At 44.4% G+C, this 21638-nt stretch overlaps 1 protein-coding gene across 1 annotated transcript in view; it reads right to left on the reverse strand.

Moving 5' to 3' along the window:
* Positions 1-21638, reverse strand: part of HECTD4 (HECT domain E3 ubiquitin protein ligase 4) — a 2691195-nt gene that overhangs the window by 736289 nt on the left and 1933268 nt on the right. Inside the window, exon 64 of the mRNA XM_086943079.1 lies at positions 15613-16916. Within this exon, the coding sequence (XP_086799205.1) occupies positions 15613-16916 (1304 nt within the window). The remainder of the gene's footprint in view (positions 1-15612; positions 16917-21638) is intronic.

The following is a 21638-nucleotide window of genomic DNA, read 5'->3' on the forward strand; positions in this document are numbered from 1 at the left end:
CCATGGCCCTAGACATCTGACGTGGGGCAGCTCATAAAAGGCACCTAGTCTTCCACAGCGTCGCCTGTCCACACAGCTTCAACTTCAATGGCTTGGTCAACCATCCTGCATTCACCGATATCAGTGGACGTTCATCTTCTGTGCCTCCTCGTCACTCCTAAGTGGCATAGACTCTGTCCCCTCTGCTTGCAGGTTCTTCACCTCTTGAATCCACCTTTGGGTTCCTTCAGTCTCCTCCATCTTCTTCGCCAGCTGCACTTTTCCTGAAGTCCTCCATTGTGATCTACAGCTGTTTCCGATGTCACCTTGCACCTATGCACCCGGCTTCCCTGGTATAGGTATGCTGGTTCCTGAGGAATCCACTGGTGGGGCGATTCTCCAACCTTCCATCTTCCACAGGATTTCTTCAGGGGCAACTGGGAAGGGTCCCTCTTCTTTAAAACTGCATCAGCGACTTGCCCATTGTCCTGTGTTGATCACGCAGTCGTGTTCCCACTCAGCACATGGCCTCCGTGGGGTTTCTGGGTGGTTCCCCAACACTTCTATGTCGTCTGGGTCCAGTCTCAACTTCAGTCGTCCTTCGCATACTACTATTTTAGTATATGGTACGGTCTCTCTGGAGACCACTGCATATTGATGCTACTTACCATTCTATTTCCTAAGTATTGTGTGCATTGTGTTTCTATCTCGGGCTAGGAGATAGTACAATTGTGTTAGTGAGTGTTTGTAATAAAATACATATTTATATAACTGTGATATTCTGTTGCACTTAACCTATACCATAAGCTTAAGAAGTGGTTAAACATGCTGCTTTACCTCCTTCTGGACTAAGCCTGAAGCTACCACTTAGAGAGCTTTCTAAGGTTGTCTAAGAAACCACTAAAATCACCACATGGGGATTAGTGCAAGGTGCCCACTTAAGTGTGCATCATATACTAAGCCAGCCTCTTACATTGGTGTGCAGGTGTTGGGATTCCCTGCATTGTTTTACCAGCCAATCTGGTTGTAAATTAATTGAAAAATCATCCCTAGCATTAGGCAGATATAATATTCAGCTAGATTAAGATCTACTGAATTTATAGATTGGTTGATAAGGGTCTAGCACAGTCCTTGCTCCATTCTTAGAACGTGTAGTTTCCACTAGGGTAGGTAGGTGCAACACCACACTTCACTTAGACATGTCTTTAATAGTGAACCCCAATGGGGCCCTGTCTTCTAGATACAGTGGTCTTAAGTTCCAGAAACTAAGGACCCTGTGTACCTCTAAGAAGTTGAAGGCAGGTAGCAATCCAACCACTAAGCATCTCTTAGACTGCTTATCCTGGATGATCTACCCCTCCCTGGGTTTTTATGTACCACATCACGGTAGTGTTGTCCGTCAGGACTTGAACCGACTGACCCCAAAGGGAGGGAAGGAAGGCCGTAAGTGAATAACATATTGCCCACACTTCCAGAAGGTTGATGTGGAGCAACCTTTCCTCCGGAGACCAAAGACCCTTGGAGGCATTCATGATCACCGTGGCCAGCGGTGGAGGAGGTTGAAAAGGCTTTCCCTGGGACAGGTTGCCCGGCACACTCCACCAAGATAGCTCCGCTGCCGTGTCTCTGGAGATTGTGACCATCTCCCATCGTGCCAATACCACTGCCTGCGGAGGCCCCACTGGAGTGCCCTCATGTACCAGCGTGCATGGTTGACTAACATTATGCAGGAAGCGAACAGACTGAGCAGGCGTAGGCCGTTCAGAACTGGACCAGCCGCTCCATCGTGAAACAAGGGAATCATCTGAATCCTCTGCAGAGGCAGGAAAGCTTGACACACAGTAGTGTCCAGTACTGCTCCAATGCGTTGAGTGGGCACCAGGTGAGATTTGAGTATATATATATATTTTTTAAAGTCAAACAACAGCCCTGTTGTTACCTGCAGATAATGCGTTTGTATGACATTACAGCGCATGCTTTTACTACGCATGCCTTTACATCGCAAGTTTTACAACGCATGCTGTTACAACGCATAGTGTTGAGGGGTGCTGGATAGTGAATAGGTTAACTTACTATTCCAACTCCAGTCCCCGTGGATAGTAGGGAAGGTGTTGGATAGTAAATTAAATCTATTCCCTATCCTAGAGCGTCCCCAGCGCAATGCGTTGTAATGACATGCGTTGTAAAACTTGCGATGTAAAGGCATGCGTCGTAAAAGTTGCATTGAAAAGGATGTTCCCTGATAATGCAGCTCCATCTCTGGCAACTTTCCTTTGAGCAGCCACTCATCCAGATAGGGGATAACATCAATCCCCAACCTTCTGAGATGAGCTGCCACCAATGCCATCCCCTTTGTGAAGACCTGAGGTGTGGCAGTAAGGCCGAACGGGAGGACCGCACCTGGTAGTACGGAGACCCTACCGTAAAACAGAGATACTTCCGATGTGACTTCAGGATGGGAATGTGAAAATACGCATCCTGTAGATTGATCGACACCATCCAGTCTTCTTGCTGCAGCAACAAAAGAACCTGAGCTAGGGTCAACATCTTGAACGTCTCCTGCTTGAGGTAAAAATTCAAGACCCTGATGTCCAGGATCGGTCTCAACCGGCCGTCCTTCTTGGGGATCAGGAAATAACAGGAGTAACATCCCTAACCCCGTCCTGCTCCGGAACTACCTCTATTGAACCTTTCTGCAGTAAAGCAAGAACCTCCTGCTGCAGGAGCAGCTGATGGTCCTCTAAACACCAGCCCTGGCAAGGAGGGTAAGGAGGTTGAAGCTCTTGGAAAGGTAGGGCGTATCCATTTTCTACCAGATTCAAAACCCAAAGGTCTGATGTAACAGACTTCCAATCTTGTAGAAAATGGGAAGATGGGGGATCTAGAGCTCCTTTCCTGTGGAATCGGTAGTGGGGACAGAGGAGGAGGAGGACTGTTGTCGGGAGGACCCCCACAGACGTCCTCTACCCTTTCCTCTGTGCAACTTGTATAGAGGGTTCTGCTACTGCCGACGACCTTGAAAGGAAGTTGCCTTCCCAAAACCAGCCCCAGCTCTGGAGCGAAACTGGACAAAGGGAAAGGGGTGTAACCACCCCTTCCCTGGTCCCACCCATAGGAGGGACCTAGCAGGTAATCCAGCCCCTAGATTTGGTATATAGGCAGGAGCTGAGTCCCAAGACTTTAGATTTTGATCCTGACAGAAACTCGAAACGAAACTCTGGACCTTCGACGCTCTACTTGAAGACAGAAGACTGAAGAATCTCCCAAGTGGTCAAGGAGTGACCACCCTGCACAAGCAGGCACCATCAAGCGATCAACGGTTTGCTTTGTCGTCGCTCCCACCGGAGCCCGAACACAGAGCCTGACAAGACCTGTAGTGTAGTTCCTAGTTTCCCACTAGGCCCTGCGCATTGGAATAACATAAACAGTAGTATCGACGTGGAACTGCGGATATTCCAGGCCTCCACTGACTATGCTAAACTTAATTGGGTTGTGTTACCAACTAGCTCAGAGGTCACTGGAAACTTTCTTCTCTGCATAGCTTCCTTGGCACAGACAAGAAGGGATTCAGCTTTCCAACAACCGTGCAACATGACAACTTTGCTCCTCAGATCAAGAGTCGATCTCTAGGGTCGTGTGAAACAATAGACATAGATTTCACTCAGTCAGTCTAGTGCAGTTTACTTTCACAGTATGTAGAGAATAGAGAGACAGGCTTTTATCAATAAAGGGTTAACATTTATTGAACAGTCTTTCTTCTCGTACAAGAGAAATGTATTGCCACAATTGCAATAACTGTTATTATAAAAAGTACGTACAGTAAGATAAGTATTGCGAAATAGAACTGTAAAAGCATTGATATGGTTTCTTAGCCATACAATGGTTTAAAAGTAATAAAACATATATACAGTCATATATACATTAGGCTAACATACTCAACTGGTGCTTCTAACTAAGCCTACCCCAGTGTGCCTGACCTAAGCCTAACACGTGAGAAGGGGGAGTAAGTAAGTAGCTTAAGTTAAGTTGGCTTTGCCAAGGTTTGTTTCAAGAATTCTCGTCTAAGGGTTTAGTCAACACCATACCTCTGAATAGAATGATGGAGGATTGGTATCTCCTTCAGGGGTCTCTCTCGATATCCCAGTCACCCGCGAGGGTAAACCGGAAGCGCCGGGACTGGATTTCTCTGCACGAGAAATGCAGCGGCTTCTCTCAGCGCGTCGAGGAAGGAGGGGTGACAGCGTCCGCGGGCAGCTGGGCTGGATGTCTTCGCAGAGGACGGCTGCACGGCTCCTCAAGCGTACTGCACCATAGGTCGCGCTGTAGCGGCGATAATGGCAATCAGCAGCTTCACCACCACAGGATAGCAGGCTGCAGCGACAGAGTGCTAGTTTTTACCAACACAGGGTCATGCAGGCAGCTGGCATCAGCAACAGGGAACGAACTCGCAGCTCGTATCTTTCTCTCAGCTCACATTGCTTAAGGCAACGTTGGTAATATTTATACCTGACAGGTGCCGGGTTTGACGCAAGTTTGCTGGACATAAGACGTCAATTAAAGATGTCACTAGGAAGTGACAGTTATCAGTTGCTCATTAGAGTTCCATTACTAATCAAAACATAGCAAGCGGGGATTTCCAGGTTTGCTAAGTTTTTATCTTGTTGAAGAACTCGGAGTGTTATCTAGGAATATCAGATAGTGACTGCTGCTCTGTCATTGCAGTAATTGGTCGCAAAGGAAGTAGCAGAGAGTCATGCTGGAATGTGGCTCTGTTCGTGTGAGGCCAGAGATGACTTTTCAGAAAATCGCACTTGAACGGTTATGCCAATATAGGGAATAAATGGATTTATAGCCGAATAGGGGCATAAGGTCACAGTATCGATCAGGAACCTAGATAAGCACGCAACAGACCCGGACTTCCAGACTTCCTTCAGCCCGATCCACAGCCACAGCAAAGCTGAGACCCGTGGAGGCGACGCGAGACGTGGGACTGGCGATCTTGGAAAGCCAGCGAATTGCTTTCCGTGCAACTTCTGAGGCACCCTCGAAGTTGTGCATTGGGGATTGAGAAGCCCCAGCCCCGAGCATCATCTTGGTCACTGGCTAGTGACCCAGACTCTGTCCCCTCTGCTTTCAGGTACTCATCCTCGATCCGCCCTTGGATCCAACCGGACACTTCTCTCCTGGTCGCCTGCAGCATCTTTCTTCAAGGCTCCATAGGATTCAGCGACAAAACCCGACACACTTTGACACCTATGACCCAGCTTCCAGTGGGTGAGGTAACACGAGTACTCTGGTGCTCCTGTGGGTATTAACTATCCTAGTGTCTAACTTTGAAGTAGCTTTCTCCTAGTCCATCCGGAAGTGTCCTAAAAGAATGAGTTTCCAAATCTTTCGTTCCCATTCACACTCTATGATAACTTGCGTGTGTGTAAACACACTGCACACGCCTCCCGTGGGCCTCCTACTTCCTATCCTTTGGTAGTACAGGGTCGCCCCAGCGATTCCCTAGGCCCTAGGCCTATCCTTTGTTCATGACGTGGTTCCTATACCACTATTTTAATATATGGTTTGAAGTGCCCCTAGGGCTCTACTGTATTATGTGCAACTTATTGTATGATAGTTAAGTATCTTTTTATGTGCTTGTGCCTCTGATCTCATAAAGAGCTCAGAGGGGTTGTTTAGAAATAAATACATATATATATATATATATATCCTGTGTGGTGTCCTTTCATTTGGTATTCAAGGGGTTACATATGGTAAAACAGCTGGCTTTACATGCCCTCTGAAGTTTAAGCCTAAGACTGCGTTGTCCATGCTACCTCTAGGATAGCTGGTCTATAAGGTTGACTTTACAACCATCATCATAAGGGTTGTTTGGACTGATACAGGGTGCCCACTAGAAAAGTGGACATCACATATCAGGCCAACTTCTCAAAATTGCCTGCTGCAAAAACGCAGTCTGCAAACTAGGTAGCTTGCAAATTGCTAGGGAGGGGATAACAGACACCACCGCAACACACACTTTTTCAAATAATGTGACTGTAATGACATACGAGGAAAATTATGTAGTAGAAAATTCAACTAGAGGGGGGAATGTTGAGATTGAGGAATACAACAGCAATGAACACCCTGATGTATGCTTCTATAGCAGCAGCAGTATCAATAAATGCAAGATTGATGTATGCTGTAATCGATGCACACACAATGATGTCAATACCAGAAAATGCAATACTAATGTACGCTGTAACCTATGCATGCACAATGATGTCAATACCAGCAAATCCAATGTCGATGTAAACTGCAACTTATGCCCATATAATGAAATCAATATCAGTGAATGCAATGTTGATGTACGAAGTAACAACTGTAGTATAATATTGAGAATATCAGAAATATTATATTGATGAACGCTGCCATGTTACACGTGCTCACACTCACAAACTTGCATCATTGCTGTCGGAATTATCCAAGATGACCTCTACATCAACCCCAAGTCAAAGATACGTGGCCAGAGAGGGCCTGTGACCCAAACTCAAGCCACCGATTGACAGGTCATAGGTGGAGTTACACTTAGCCCAGAGACAAACACTCACCCAGGGAAAACCATGATCAATCCCACAGACAGGTAGTCACACCACAAACAGGCCCCAAGAGATTGCCCCCCAATAAAACATGTTTTGGCCAAAGGCTGCATTCCCAAAATGCCACAAAAGTTAGATGCCACATGTAGTTAGGAGCATTCAGCCAATCAGGACACGACATGCACATCGCACAAGGTGATCAAGAGCTCACCACACCAGACACCTGGTCACGCACACTCTCGCCCACACTAGCTCTCCCCGAAGTCGAGACCTATCTGTGTCACCCTTGTCTGTTGGATTTTCCTCTTATTTATGACTATGATGCTTTTCAAAGAGTGTTTTATTGTACCCACAGAATGTATATATGTACGGCCAAAACATCTGTACTTTGAGACGGTCTTCAGATGCGCCTCTGTCGATACTCTCCCGGTTGCTGCATTTAATTAAACCAACTTACTGCTGTTTCGCCAAACGCCCTTGTCATTTCATTTATTTAAGGTAAAATCATATTCGAGCCTCAGATTTAAGTGTGACTTAACTTACTGCACATGATCTAAATAAATCTTCAACATCACAAAAATCATTTCTTTACAGGGACACAATTTTTGTAACTGCAAGCCAGTATCGGGGTGCATTTGTTCTATCTTCTGTGCACTTCTCGACTCTCACATTGGACATCAGATTCCAGCTGAGGAGAATTTATTTGGGCTTTTGACTATTCAGACCTACAATTCCTTTCCATATTGCTATTTTCCAGCTGCAGGGATGGGGGTAGGGGGGTGGTAGCAGTGTCAGGAATGACTAATAAAACAATTATATCCACAAATCCCTACACATTCCTCACATTTAAGGGGGGCCAAAAGCTACCAGTGTAAAATATGTTGGTCAGACACTGTTTATGGAAAAAATTAGCAGAATTGACAGTACCGAACGACACAGAAAAACAAGTTACTTACCTTTGGTAATGCTTTTTCTGGTAGATACAGTATCTGACTGTGGATTCATCATCTTATGAATATCCCCTGCGCCAGCATTCCGCAGAAATTTTGTCTAGCTCTCCGCGCAGACGAGGTCGTCACAATACCATGGCTCCGCACGTGGCTCAGCATGCCATCACTGGAGCCATAAGAAGATCACGTCGGCGTGATGATGTCAGTTCCATCCATTTTTTCCGTGCCACTGAGGCAAAACGGGCAGACCGACCATAGAGACAATGGATACATAGTACACAGTATTCACACAAATACACATAGGGTAAAGTGAAATAGGAAATCAAAGAAAAACATTTCCTATAAACCCAACAACGTCAAGCAGAGGCAATATACATTTCAATATGAAACAACCATATGAATCAATACCTCTTTTTAAGGTATAAGAGGGTGGACAACGGGGAGGCGGGTGGGTCAGTGAGGAATCCACAGGCAGATACTGTATCCACCAGAAAAAGCGTTACCGAAGGTAAGTAACCTGTTCTTCTGATGGATACATCTGCTTGTGGATTCCTCACCTTATGAATAGAATCCCACAGCAGTCCAATCCCCGGAGGAGAGTGTCAACCCCTCTATACCAAAAAATCTTGCAGAACAGAGCGCGCAAAATGGACGTCCCTCCTCACTTCGAAATCCAAGCAGTTATGCTTTGCTAAACTTTGGAGGAAGGCCAATGTTGCAGCTTTACAGATGTCCAACACAGGACAAAGCAGAGGTAGACAATTTAGTCCTGGGGGAATGAGCTCTAGTGCCTACAGGAGGCTCATTACCAGCCAGAGAGTAGCATATCTTGATGCACAAGAATGATCCACCTGGATAAAGTGCGCTTGTGCACCGCCTTGCCCTTCATATGACCAGCTTATCCAACAAAAAGCTGATCATCCTGACGAAAATCGTTAGTTCTATCCAAATAGAAACTAATCGCCCTCTTTGGATCCAAACGATGAAGCCTGTCCTTCTCCTTGGAAGGGTGAGGGGAGGATAGAAAGTAGGGAGGGTAATGGACTGTCCTAGATGGAAGGGAGTTACCACCTTAGGTAGAAAAGCAGCCCTGGTACTGAGTACCATCCTTTCAGCATGTATGGTCAGAAAAGGAGGCTTTGAACTCAAAGCCTAAAGCTCACTCACCCTCCTAGCCGAGGTGATAACCACTAGAAAGACTGTTTTGAATGTCAGAAGTCTCAAGGGACAACTATGCATAGGCTCAAACGTGGAACCCATTAAAAAAGTTAACACCAGATTTAAATCGCACTGGGGCATAATAAAAGGAGTGGGCGGAAACATGTTAGTAAGACCCTTAATGAACCTTAAGAGTATTGGAGACTTAAAAAGGGAAGGCTGATCGGGCAAACAAAGAAATGCAGACAAAGCCGACAAATATTCTTTGACACAACCTTGCTGGGCCAAATGCAACGAAAAACAAAGAACATCAGAAAGATGAGCTTTTAAGGGATCAATAGACTTCTATCCACACCATGTAGCACATTTAGACCACCAGTAGGAATAGATAGACTTGGTGGAGTGTCGCCTGGCCAATAAAATAACACCCAACACGTCAGGCGGGAGAGAAAAATAATTCAGGTTGCCCCGTTCAATCTCCAGGAATGAAGGTGCAGGCTCTGGAGGTGGGGGTGTAGAACCTGCCCCTTCATCTGAGAGAGGAGATCTGCCCTGAGAGGGAGACGGAGCGGAGGGTGCGACGAGAGGTGAAGAAGGTCTGTGTACCACACCCTTCTTGGCCAATCTGGGGCGATCAATATAACTTGGGCCCGGTCTTGGCGAATCTTCCTCAGAACCCGAGGAATCAAGGGTATGGGAGGAAACGAGTAAAGGAGTTGTGAGCTCCAACTCAACTGAAACGGATCTCCCAACGCTCCCTGCCTCGGAAACTGGAGACTGCAGAATGACAGACAGTGCGCGTTCGAGAGTGGCAAACAAGTCCACCCGAGGAGTACCCCACGTCTGGAAGACGTCACAAATTACCTCTGGATGAAGCCTTTACTCATGGTTGGCAGAGAACTGTCGACTGAGACTGTCTGCACGCACGTTCAGCACCCCATCCAGATGATTTGCCATCAAGTAAATCCGATGGTCCTGAGCCCAGGACCAGAGACACAACGCCTCTCTGCAGAGACAGTACAACCCTACTCCTCCCTGCTTGTTGACATACCACATTGCGGCAGTGCTGTCTGTCAGGACTTGAACCGACTGACCGCAAAGAGAAGGGAGAAAGGCCTTGAGCGCCAAACGTATCACTCGCAATTCCAGAAGATTGATATGAAACAATCTCTTCTCTGGAGACTAAAGACCTTCGATCTCCAGATCTCCCAGATGAGCACCCCACCCTAGGTTAGAGGCATCCGTCATCGCTGTGGCCACCGAAGGAGGAAGGTGGAAGGGCTTTCCTTGAGACAGATTGCCCTCCACGCTTTACCAAGAACGATCCGCTGCAGCTTCTCTGGAGATCCTGACTGACTCCCTGAGATATCCGTGGTGCTGATACCACTGCCTGCAGAGACACCACTGGAGCGCCCTCATGTGCCAGCGTGCATGGTTGACCAACAGGATGCAGGAAGCATACAGACCGAGCAGAAGAAGGACATTCAGAACTGGAATAACCGCTCCATTATAAAACAAGGGAATCATTTCCTGAATGTCAAGAATCCTTTGTGGAGGCGGGAAAGCTCGACACACAGTGGTATCCAGTACTGCCTCTATGAACAGGTAGCGCTGAGAGTGCAGCAGGTGAGACTTGGGTACATTTATCAAAAAACCCAATTTGTACAACAGCTGGGTTGTAACCTGCAGATGATGACGCACCATCTCTGGAGACTCTGCCTTCAACAGCCAGTCGTCCAGGTAGGGGAAAACTGGAATCCCAGACCTCCTGAGATGGGCAACCACCACTGCCATCACCTTGGTGAAGACTCAAGGTGCAGTAGTAGTAAGACCAAACAGAAGGACCGCAAACTGGTAGTGTTGCGATCCAACCGTAAAACGGAGATACGTCCTGTGCGACTTCAGGATTGGGATGTGGAAATAAGCATTCTGCAAGTCGATGGACACCATCCAGTCCTCTTGTTGCAGCGCCTGAAGAACCTGCGCTAGAGTGAGCATCTTGAACCTCTCCTGTTTGAGAAAAAGATTCAAGATTCTGAGGTCCAGGATAGGACGTAATCTGCCATCCTTCTTGGGGATCAGGAAATACCGGGAGTAGCAACCCTGACCCCTTTCCTGCTCCAGAACCACCTCTATCGCACCTTTTTGTAACAGGGTAAGAACCTCCTTCTGAAGGAGAAGCAAATGATCATCTGTGCAAAACCCCTGGCAAGGAGGGTAAAGAGGAGGGAATTCCCTGACGTGAAGGGCCTACCCATTTTCTACAAGATCTAAAACCAAAGGTCCGAAGTTATTAATTTCCAATCTTGTAGAAAATGGGTATGCCGACCTCCCACAGGACCCACATGATCCAGGATGGTGGATCTAGGGCTGCTTTCCTGCATTACCGGGAGGGGTTGGGGAGGTGGAGGAGGAAGAGGGCTGCCGTCCGCCTCCACGAAGGTGACCTCTGCCTTTGCCCCTGTAGGATTTATACAAGGGGTTTTGTTGTTGTTCCTGTTGAGGCTGACGGGAACGAAAGGAAGATAAAACCACGGTATCTTCTGAAGCCATAACCTCCTGCCTGAGACTGTAAATCCAAGGATTTCGCCGTGGCCCTACTGTCCTTAAATCTCTGCAAAGCAGTCATCTTTTTCTCCAAAAAGCTTAGAGCCGTCAAAGGGAAGATCCAAAAGAGCAGCTTGTACATCCGGTGAAAACCCAGAAGACCTCAACCATGCATGCCTCCTAGTAGCAACAGATGAACCCTTCACCCTTGCCACTGAATCCGCAGTGTCAAAGTCCGACTGGATAACTTGGCGAGCAGCAGCCTGAGAGTCAGCCAAAACTTCACTTAAATTATCCCGGTCCTCTTTGGATAATTTTGGAAAAATCTGCTTGGCAGAGTCCATAAGGGCGTGAATGTATCTACCCAACAAACAGGTTGCGTAGGTGGATTTTAAAGCCATACTTGCTGATGAGAAGACTTTCTTTGCAGATTGCTCAAACATCTTGGAATCCCTGTCAGCTGGAGCTTGAGGAAAGGAACCCACAGACTGCTTTCAACATGGAGCCTGCACCACCAAACTCTGAGGTGAGGAATGAGAAGAAATAAACTCAGGGTCCCCTGAAGCAGGCCTATACCTCCTGGACACAGATCTAGACACTGCAGGCGCAAAAAGAGGATTGCGCCAAACCTCAAATATCGGATCCGTCAGGGCATCATTGAAGGGTAATAGAGGCTCAACCATAGAGGACGGAGAATGAAGTTCCTCCGTAAGCAGATTAGGCTTGTATTCAGCCATAGGGAGCTATAAATCCAAAAGTTCAGCTGCCTTCTTGATTACAACATGATAAGGAGCAACTTCCTTTGAAGGAGAAGCTTTCTGAGACGCAAAATCCCCTTCCGGAGACGAGTCTAGTCCACTCGCCTCACAAGTCTTCAAATAAGTCCTCAGACTCATAAATGTCACCTTTCTCCATGTCACCAGCCTGGTATTGCTCTTCCTCAATCAACCTCTGCGCTTCTCTCCTAGAGCACATTTTCGGCTGCGGCGTCGACGGCTCCGGGAGCAGCGTCGAAGGCGGATCCGTAACAGCAACCTGCATTGAACGAATCGTGAAGAAGGCACGCCAGATGGAGCCGGGGATTGCCCATACAGCGTTAACATCCTCAGTGCCGGAAATTGCCATGATGGCGCCATCGGCCTATATGGCACAAAGGGGGCCTGAGGGTAATGTTGAGGCACACTCAAATTAAAAGCCAATGGACCCATGGGACCCGAAGGTGCACCAGAGGGGCATGAGGCCCTGGCAAACACACCATACATCGCATTCCAAAAATGCGATGGATCCGAACCCGGAGCCGGGAACGAAGGATATTGTCCAGGTTCGACTTCAGATCGAGGAACCTCCGGAGTCGGAACCACTGGGGTCACAGAAGGAGCCACAGGAGCCGCAGGCATCCCATCATCGATCGGATTCGATGGATCGTCCGGAGCCGGAGAGCCCGACGCTGGAGACTGCGCCGGAGAACCCATATAAGGTGAACGGTCCGGGGGTCGCCTGTGGAGACCCTGATGGAGAAGGTGAGACAAAGTCCTTTACATGATGCAGAGGAGCCAGAGAAGGAGACTTCGAAGCTCTAGGCTTTGACGAACGGCGTAGAGACCCATGTCTCTTCTTCTTGTGTCTTCTCTTCGAACCATGCGAAGTTGACGACCTCTACTTCGATCGCTTTCGACCCCTTTTCTCCTTACTTACTTTAGACATATAAAGCTTAGCTTCTCTTTCCTTCAGTGCCTTCAGGTTCATTTCTTGCAGGAAGAACAGCCCTCGACGTCGTGATCTGATGATAAACACCTAAGACAGTCATCATGCGGGTCAGTGATCGACATATGACCTCCGCATTCCTGACAGGGCTTGAAACCGGACTTCCTCTGAACAGACATGGTAAAATCACAATCAGAAACACACTAGAAACAAAGTTTCAAGCAGAAAGTATGGAGAGTTTCAGAAAATCCGTTAGCGTCGACAGCCGGAAAAAAGGGAACTGACGTCATCACGCCGACGAGGTCTTCTTATGGCTATGGTGACGTCATGCAGAGCCGCGTGAGGAGCCATGGTATTGTGACGAAATCGTCGGCGCGGAGAGGAAAAATTTCAGCGGAATGCTGGCACAGGGGATATTCATAAGGCGAGGAATCCACAGGCAGATGTATCCATCAGAATGGCTGCTTTACAGAAGAGAATACAGTAACCCAAACTCTCCAGTAAGTAAAAGGGGCTTCTGAGGTCAATAAACATACATTTCTTCACATTTTTATGGAGTTTTCAACTAATAAGAAACAAGTGTCCCTTGTTCACAGGCTAGAATGAAACAGTCCAACCCACCGATCTCCGCTATAGCTGCTAGACGACTGTGAGGACAAGAGAAAATACCTTAGCATCAAAAACATTGTCAATATAAGATGGCACAAGGGATAAGATGGTAAAAAATATTACTTTTAATTGTTGTTGGGTCGGAAACAGTCAGACTCAAATACAAGGATTCCTATTGATATAAAAGGTGGTATGAAAACAATGGGGGTGATGGTGTTGAAAATGGATAGATAGTGGATGACGTGCAGCAACAATAATCTGAATGAGGGTGAGCAGTGCCACCTAACTTAAAGATTTTCTATACTCACAATCCGTTTGAAACTCGAATAAAAGGAAATGTAGAAGGTGTTTTCCTTACAGTGAACATAAAAGCCACAAAAATATATTGTGAATAACTAAGTGACGATGACAGTCTTTTCCTAAGGAGAAATATGATCAAACCTTTTCAAATCATGGATATTAATAAAGGTTTTATAAAACTTTGCTATATGACCCAGTACTGCTGTTCTACTCAAAATCTAGAAGGAGACCAAGGTACTCTGAATATCTCGGCCCAAAGATATTTATTTATTTTAAGATTTGTAATGCGCATGGCTGCCTCAGCAACGAGGCGTCCCAGCGCACCCAGAAACCAAAGGCAAGAGCATGGGAGACCAACCCAATGCTTAACCGTCGGACAACGGAAACAGCCAGGTTTTTATGGTCTTACGGACTAGGAAATGGACAAAAATAATAAATCTAGGGAATAAATAAAAAAAAATGCTTCAGGTGAATTATCTCTAAAGTGTTTTAGTTTGCCTTATGAACATAACTTGCAAATTCAAAGCAAAGACGCAAATTCTTCTGCAAGTGACAAGCAGTGTAATAGCACCTACTTTAAGAATACACAACGTTATTAGAAAAATTTCGATTTTAGTCACTTATGACAATGAAAAAAACAAATTGAAGCCAGTGTTGCTTACTTGCATGATATTTTTAGTGCTTAACTTCTAGATTTTAAATGTGCCACCTTGCCTTAACAACCTCAATTTGTTGCTGCTCATATTTCTATATGTGTAAAGGACTAAGGGGCAGTAACCCCCAGGAATCTGGGTAGGCTATATATTAACAAGAACATTGGTTCCTTCGGACAACAATTCTGGAAAGTCCACTCCTATGCACATCTCAATCATCTACTGCTTGAAATCTGAACTTGTTTTATAATCAAGTTTAAAACATGCACATCCGTTTGTGTTTCATACAATACCACAGTCAACCATAATTTGCCTATCAACAGAAAAGTAGACTTTTATATCTTTGTTATATGTTTGTATCCACAGTAATCAAAACACAGATATGCAAAACAGTGCTCCAGGTGAAAAAGTGATGTAGTGCAAGTGATGAGAGAAATCATATACATCAAAACTGGAGTGTTTTGGTTTTACAGTCAAATAATACATTGGGGCAGAGTAAAATTCACTACATGATGCACCACTAATGACTCAAAGTCTTTCAGAAACCAAAACACTATAAATTGTCGATGTTTCAACACCCAATTTTAATTAATCGCAAAGGAGTCTTCTTCCTCAGGACTAGTAATGGTAGCACCCTTTATGTCCCCCCCCCCCCCCCCCAAAAAAAGAGTAAAAAAATATTCAAAAATCTAAAGTTATGGTGCTGTGGATAGTATCCAAGTGGGGAAGGGAATGAATCATGTATCAATTTATGAGGCCATACTCTGCTCTTTGCAGCTTTTGAATCGAACAGTGCTGTTTAGGAAATTGTGGGTGACTGATAATCACAAATGTATTTCTAGAAGTGGAGGCAAAATACATATCCCTGTGAGAGAGGCTTTCTGAAATGTTAATTTAAATTAAATGAAAACCCATAATTCGCAGTACATCCACACCCATTACATACACAGTTTTTCTAGTGTTAATAAGCACTTGTTTAGAGCTAGATCTCCCATCAGCATGGTACTGAAGCGCCTTTAGTTAGCTTGGTGCTGCAATCCCATAGTAATGTTAACAGTACAGATAATTGTTCTTTTAAAACACAAACACTTGTTAGTGTATTGCTTTAAGAATAAAGGAATGAGTTACCTCTACTACTGCAAAACCTTTGATGGGCATCAACATCACGACTTGGTTGTCCAAAGAGGTGACTGTGTACAATGAACTCACATCGGTTGTAGATGATGTTTCTACATTATCAAGAGTTTCTCCCAGACTGCCAATGCTTCCAAGACTTCCAGTACTACAAACTGAGAGGTCTAAACTGTCTTGGCTGATAACACTGTGTGATTCCAACACTCCAGGAGTAGATTGTTGCTCCTGCCCAGTAAGAAAATGATCAACAGAATTATCACTTGCAGTCTGAGATACACCATGGGAGCTACAGAGGGAGGCTTGGCTTGTAGAGGCTGAAGCACTGGGGCTCATTGTAGGGGTCGGGCTGCTGGGGCTGCTGATTTCTAAATTATCTGTGCCGATGAACACTGGTGGCTTTTCCAGGTCGATCTTGCATTCGCTACCTTCTGCCTTGTCCTTCGATTTCTTAGGATCTTCTTCCTGTAAAGGAATATAGATTTCATCCTTGAACACTCCACCATGAGCATTACATGCTTTTCGGATGGCACTTCTGACAACAGCCTCCTCCAAGTGAGTGGGAATCCCAGAAATCACGAGCAGTCGACTATGGGCAGTGGGGCCTACCAATGATTGGCAAGCATCAGTTATGGCATCATTTGTTACACTTAGCCCTTGAGGATCCTTGTGCGTTAGATGCCTGAGAATCATCAATAAAGTCAAGGCTCGATGAAACCACAACATATCCTCTGGTTTGCTTCCACCAATGTTAAGGAATGCCACATCTGCATTAGGGGCCTTTGATGAGGACCGTTTCACAGAAGAGGGATTTTTTTCACGTTTCATTTTAACCTTTTTTCTTTTAGAAAGGAGGCTTGGACTCTGTGGCGTTTGTCCAGGTGAGGAGGAGGAGGAAGAAGAGGAATCACTCAGATTTGGGGCATTGGTTGATGACATCACACTGACTGCTGAACTCATGTTAATAGGTAGTGTCACCTCTGCCACAGCAAGACAACATTCCATTAAAGCATGAAAGTATGTTGAGAACCTGCCTTGCTCCATCATTCCAGCACCAGATCCACCACACGTGTTTGCCGATGTCCAATTCTGAGTTTCTTCATCGTAAAGCTTACGCAGCTCAGTCTGTAGACACATAAACAAAGCTAAACAGGGGTTGAGCTGTAGAGCAATAGATGATGACAACCCTGATGGGTTCTTTTTCTGCTCTAAACAATGGACTTTCCGAAGAAGTTCTGCCAATATGTAAAAGAGTAGCTCTTTTACACAAGCTGCTAGATCAGTGGTCCACAATAAATTGCCTGTGAAGAAAATTAGGATATGGTATAAATCATGGTATTAACTAATATTCTTAAAATACACTTTCAATAAAATAATGACTATGTTATTTTCTAAAAATATTTTATTCAATTTCAGTAAAACAAAAACGAGGCAGCTCTTGTACACTCATTATAGGCTGGATGGAATCCAGAAATTTACAAATCCGTTAAAGCTTACCGATCATGCATAGTGAGGAAACATAACCATGTATTCTTGTTGCCTTACATATTAAGGCTTCCTCCTGAATATTACAATGTGCACTGATGTATTTCATAATCAAATTTGAAAACTATTTTAAATTAACCAGTAATCCTGAGGCCTCTAAGTCATTTTATTTGAGGTAAAATATCTGCACGCTTCCTGCATCTTGTAGTAAAGCATTACCTCACTTTAAGTTGACAACAATTATATTCGATTCAGTGTCTTCTCACATTCTCTCCATTAGAAGTTCCTACCTCCTGCTCATTAGATAGTTTAATTGAATTAACAGTTTGTCATGTTTATGCTCTACAGATTTGTATTGAGAGAAAGGTGTATAAGAACCATTCAAAATACATGTGTCAGCTGTGCTTTTAAGCGAAGCAGTGGAACTGGTTAACTGGAAAAACAGTGTGAGCAAGTTGAACCAAAATTCTATGTAAAGTCGAACAGCCCTTACAATATATTTGCTTACTTGTTTTGCATGGGTTGTATTGTTTTATGGCTGTCAATATAGGAGTGCATAGATGTCGTCCAGATAGGAAACAATGGGAAAAATACGTTGGATGGTGTTGAGTCTAGTGAAAACAAGATTTAGGTCGGAGGGTGAATCCATGGTTTGGAGAAACTGGGCACTAGAAGTAGTGGGGTATCAGGGAAGACAGGTTATAGCTCCAAAGCACAGACCTTTGAAGAATGAACGTGTCGTGGGAGACGAGGCCCTCTGAACCAGATACACCTGCCCCTTCGTGAGCCACAGTGGGTGTTTACTGAAGGGAAAAAAATAAGCTGAACACAAGGAGATCTTTTGGTGTGAGTGCACAATATGTTCCTTTCCTCTTTCACCCCATCACCAGATCAGTTAGAAGAAATTTAACTGAGGGAACCCTATCCCATTTTCTTACTTAGTTCCCTAGCTCCTTTCCTTGGTAACACTGTGTAAGTGAACTGCAAAGAATAATAATGGGGTCTGAGAATCTAATCATAGTGAGCCCGAACTGAAAGTGATTCTTGCACTGCTATGCATTACCAATATAACAAAGGCTCTTGCTGGTTTTTACAAGAGTGGGTGGGACTCCTAACAAAGTTGGGAAGAAGTTATTACATTACATGGTAGCTTTGATATGGAAAGATGAGCAAACTTGCTGAAGAAACTGAAGGATCCCAAATATAAAACAGACACCGAGAAATAACCACTCTTCCTACAATGGCATGAGGAGGTACACAAGTCCAAGCATGAAAGGTACGAAAAATACAAAGGAGAAACTAGAATACCAAATCACCTTAGGGACAGAGTAGGGTCTTGTGCTCCAATTGTTCTGCCTGCACCATTTGCATTCACCCAGATCACTGAACCACAGGAGCAGGACCAAGAGAACATGCACCTGAGAGGAGGATCTGCTAGATATGTTCCCCATGTTGGCCGTAGGGGCTTGGGGTATGGCTGCTGAGGCACCCAGAAACAGAGTAGCGCCTGCAGGGCAGTGACTGAAACACAAGGAGGAAAAGACCAAGCAAGCACTGCAATATGAGATTGACTGACAGTAAAGCAGCCAAAAGAGAGGTAAAGCGTCCAGAAAAATGGAAGACTCCATTATTGTGGATCGGACCAAGGCACAGGTAAGATCTGCTCCAGTACCTAGGAACTCAAGATTGCAGCCCCACCGTTAACCTAGAAAGTTTAAAACAAACAGCTGAACAATTGTCTAGGAGGCATTTCCCTTTTCTGCACTCAAGTGATGCTGACAATGAGGACCATTACCTTTCTGCTTGCCTTCCCTTGAGGGACTACCTGGGGACCGGAAATAGAATTATGATCCATGTTCTTTGGACCACCTTCGGTTTGATGCATATTAAGAAATAATTTTCCAACATAAGAGAGAACACTATTTAGTTCTGAGAGGAGCTGTGTGTTTGAAGTATACAGACTTAATAGGGTGGATGTGAATCAGCTACTTTGATTGGAGGTGCTAAGTGAAAAAGATAGGTTGGTGAATGAAATTACGGATGTGTGTCGAGTGAAAACTGATCGTACTTTGATTTCAAACTGTAAACAAAATAAGGGTGAAGCACCAACTGACTACTTGGATATAGTTAAGGATGTGTTTGAAGGTACTCAGGCATAGCTCATCCAATGTAGATGGCTAAGGAATCTCTAGGTGCTGCTTTGTACAAGGATTGTTACCAAATATTAGAAGCCAGATGACCATCTGAAACAGGCCATAATCATTCCTCCATGAAAGAAGCCTTCTACAGATCATTCAGTCTTACCCAATTACAGGCCTATCTAAAAATCTATCATACCTAAGCAGAATTTTGGGAAAAAAAGTCACAAACCTTCAATAGTACACAAAAACCAATCTTCATTATGGGCAATAAGGTTTCATCGTCTGAAAGAAGCACAGAATCTGCGACCATCAAAAAGACTTCTTTTTGGCCTTATAGAAGACTCAATCAATGACCTTGATTTTCTTCAATTTTGCAACCATCTATGACACTGTGGATCAACACATCTTACTAACTTGGCTGAAGAAGTAGACATGTATGTCAGACCCAGTTCTGGATGAGACTGGTTCCTTCTTACCCAATAGAAGATCAGGATTGTGAAATTTGATGAAACCAATTGGAATCCACCCAAGTGTGAAGAGTTCATCACTGTCCCTGCCTTTAATCAATGTGTATTATCGGTGGCAAATAGTCATCAGAGAGTTAAAGATTTAGGATGTTAATTTGTTCATTAGAAGCAATTTTGCTTATTTTTTGAAGGCGGTAAAGGAGGAGATTCTGCGTACGTCTGGGGGAAGGTTGTTCCAAATCTTCGGTGCGATACCTGAGAAAGCTCTGCACCCAGTTATTGTGGAAGGATTGAGGTTTAATAATAATAGTGAGCTCGAGCTTCGGGAATGTCTACAACCTGCCAACCGCTCGAGCTTTTGTGCTAAATAGCTAGGGGTTTTGCTGTGTAGGGCTTTATGTGTCATGCAGGCGATCTTTAGTTGTATTCTCGACTCGTAGCATAGCCAGTTCAGAGCCTCAGGACCGGGGTGATGTGGTTATTTCTTTTTATTCCGGAGACCAGCCTATGCTGCAGCGTTAAGCGATGCCCTGAGCGGTGCTAGCTTGTATTTTGGAAGCCGCATAGAGTGGTGCTTCCATAGTCCAGTCTTGGTAGTACTAGAGCTTGAACCACTATTTTTAGATCAGTCTGTGGGAGGAAGGGTTTAAGTTTCCTTAGGATACTCAACTGATAATTGGCTCCCTGGTGGCATTATAGATTTGTACAAAAACAAATTATCCCTTGATTCACTCAATCAACAAGAACCCCCTATCAATAGTGGAATTGTTAATTCATATAAAACAGATAGATAAACTCAAAAAAGATCTCACTCAAAGTCCCTGAAACACTCAAACAATGATACTACTATAACATGCAGTGCAAACAAATCAATTTATTTCTTTAGTACATGTGAATATTATTAAAACACAAATATTATAAAAACACCTATAATAAAACACAAAACATAATTTCAACATAATTAAAAACAATACAATTCATCAAATCAGGACATAAAATAACAGCTTATGACACTTTTACCACAGAGAACCCTAAAAAATAGGGAGGACGAACAATGATAGACAGTATGCTTTTTCTTTTAACTCAACAATTCCCAGGGTATAATTTTAGCAAGATTAGCCTGGATACATACACTCTGTTTTGTATCTACAGGTCCAACTTGTCCACGGGATAATGTATAAAATGCGTTGACGTGTTTCAATGGGTATCTTGTTATTCCATCTTTATCAAGACAGTCATTATGTTCACTTTTATTTGTGGTATATTTGATTGTTATAACCTGAATGAAAGGGAGTTGATATTTGCACTTATCCTTGTACTGCTTTTGCAGACTCGAAGGATGGTCTATTTACTGGACCAGAGTTCAAGCCAAATAACTCATTAAGTCTTTGAAACTTCTCTGATCTGGAAGTTTGAATGAGTCTTCCCCAAGTAAATTGCAGGATTTAATTTAACTGACTACGAAAAAGCCAATAATGCTGCAATGATAGTGGCAGCTTTGATACAGATCATATTATTTTTTTTTGGATGCCAAAAGGGGTCCTGCAGCAAGTTGTAGAATGCATCTAGTATACCTTAATCTGGATGGAGACTTCAACTCGTGATTTGACTTTTTAAGGGAAGCCTCTATCCATTTTGCTTCAATTTCCTCAAGGCTTTCAGGTGCATACAAGCACATAAACCACACAACGTGACATCATGTGATTTTTCCCAAGTACCAGAGGCGGTCTGTAAATTGGATGCTCCAATCGTCTTCCTGATTTTCTTGTTCTAAAGTGATAAGAATTCTCATCAGTCTTATGAGTAAGTGCCACAATTGCACAGAATTTTGTCTGGGTGCAGAAGAATGAAGCACAGGCATCAGCAAAAACGATGATCCACTTGATGGCGCCATGTTAGTTTCCCTATATAATTTAACTACATAGATTCT

Source organism: Lissotriton vulgaris, chromosome 11, assembly GCF_964263255.1.
Source record: "Lissotriton vulgaris chromosome 11, aLisVul1.2, whole genome shotgun sequence".
NCBI classification, from domain to species: Eukaryota; Metazoa; Chordata; class Amphibia; order Caudata; family Salamandridae; genus Lissotriton; species Lissotriton vulgaris.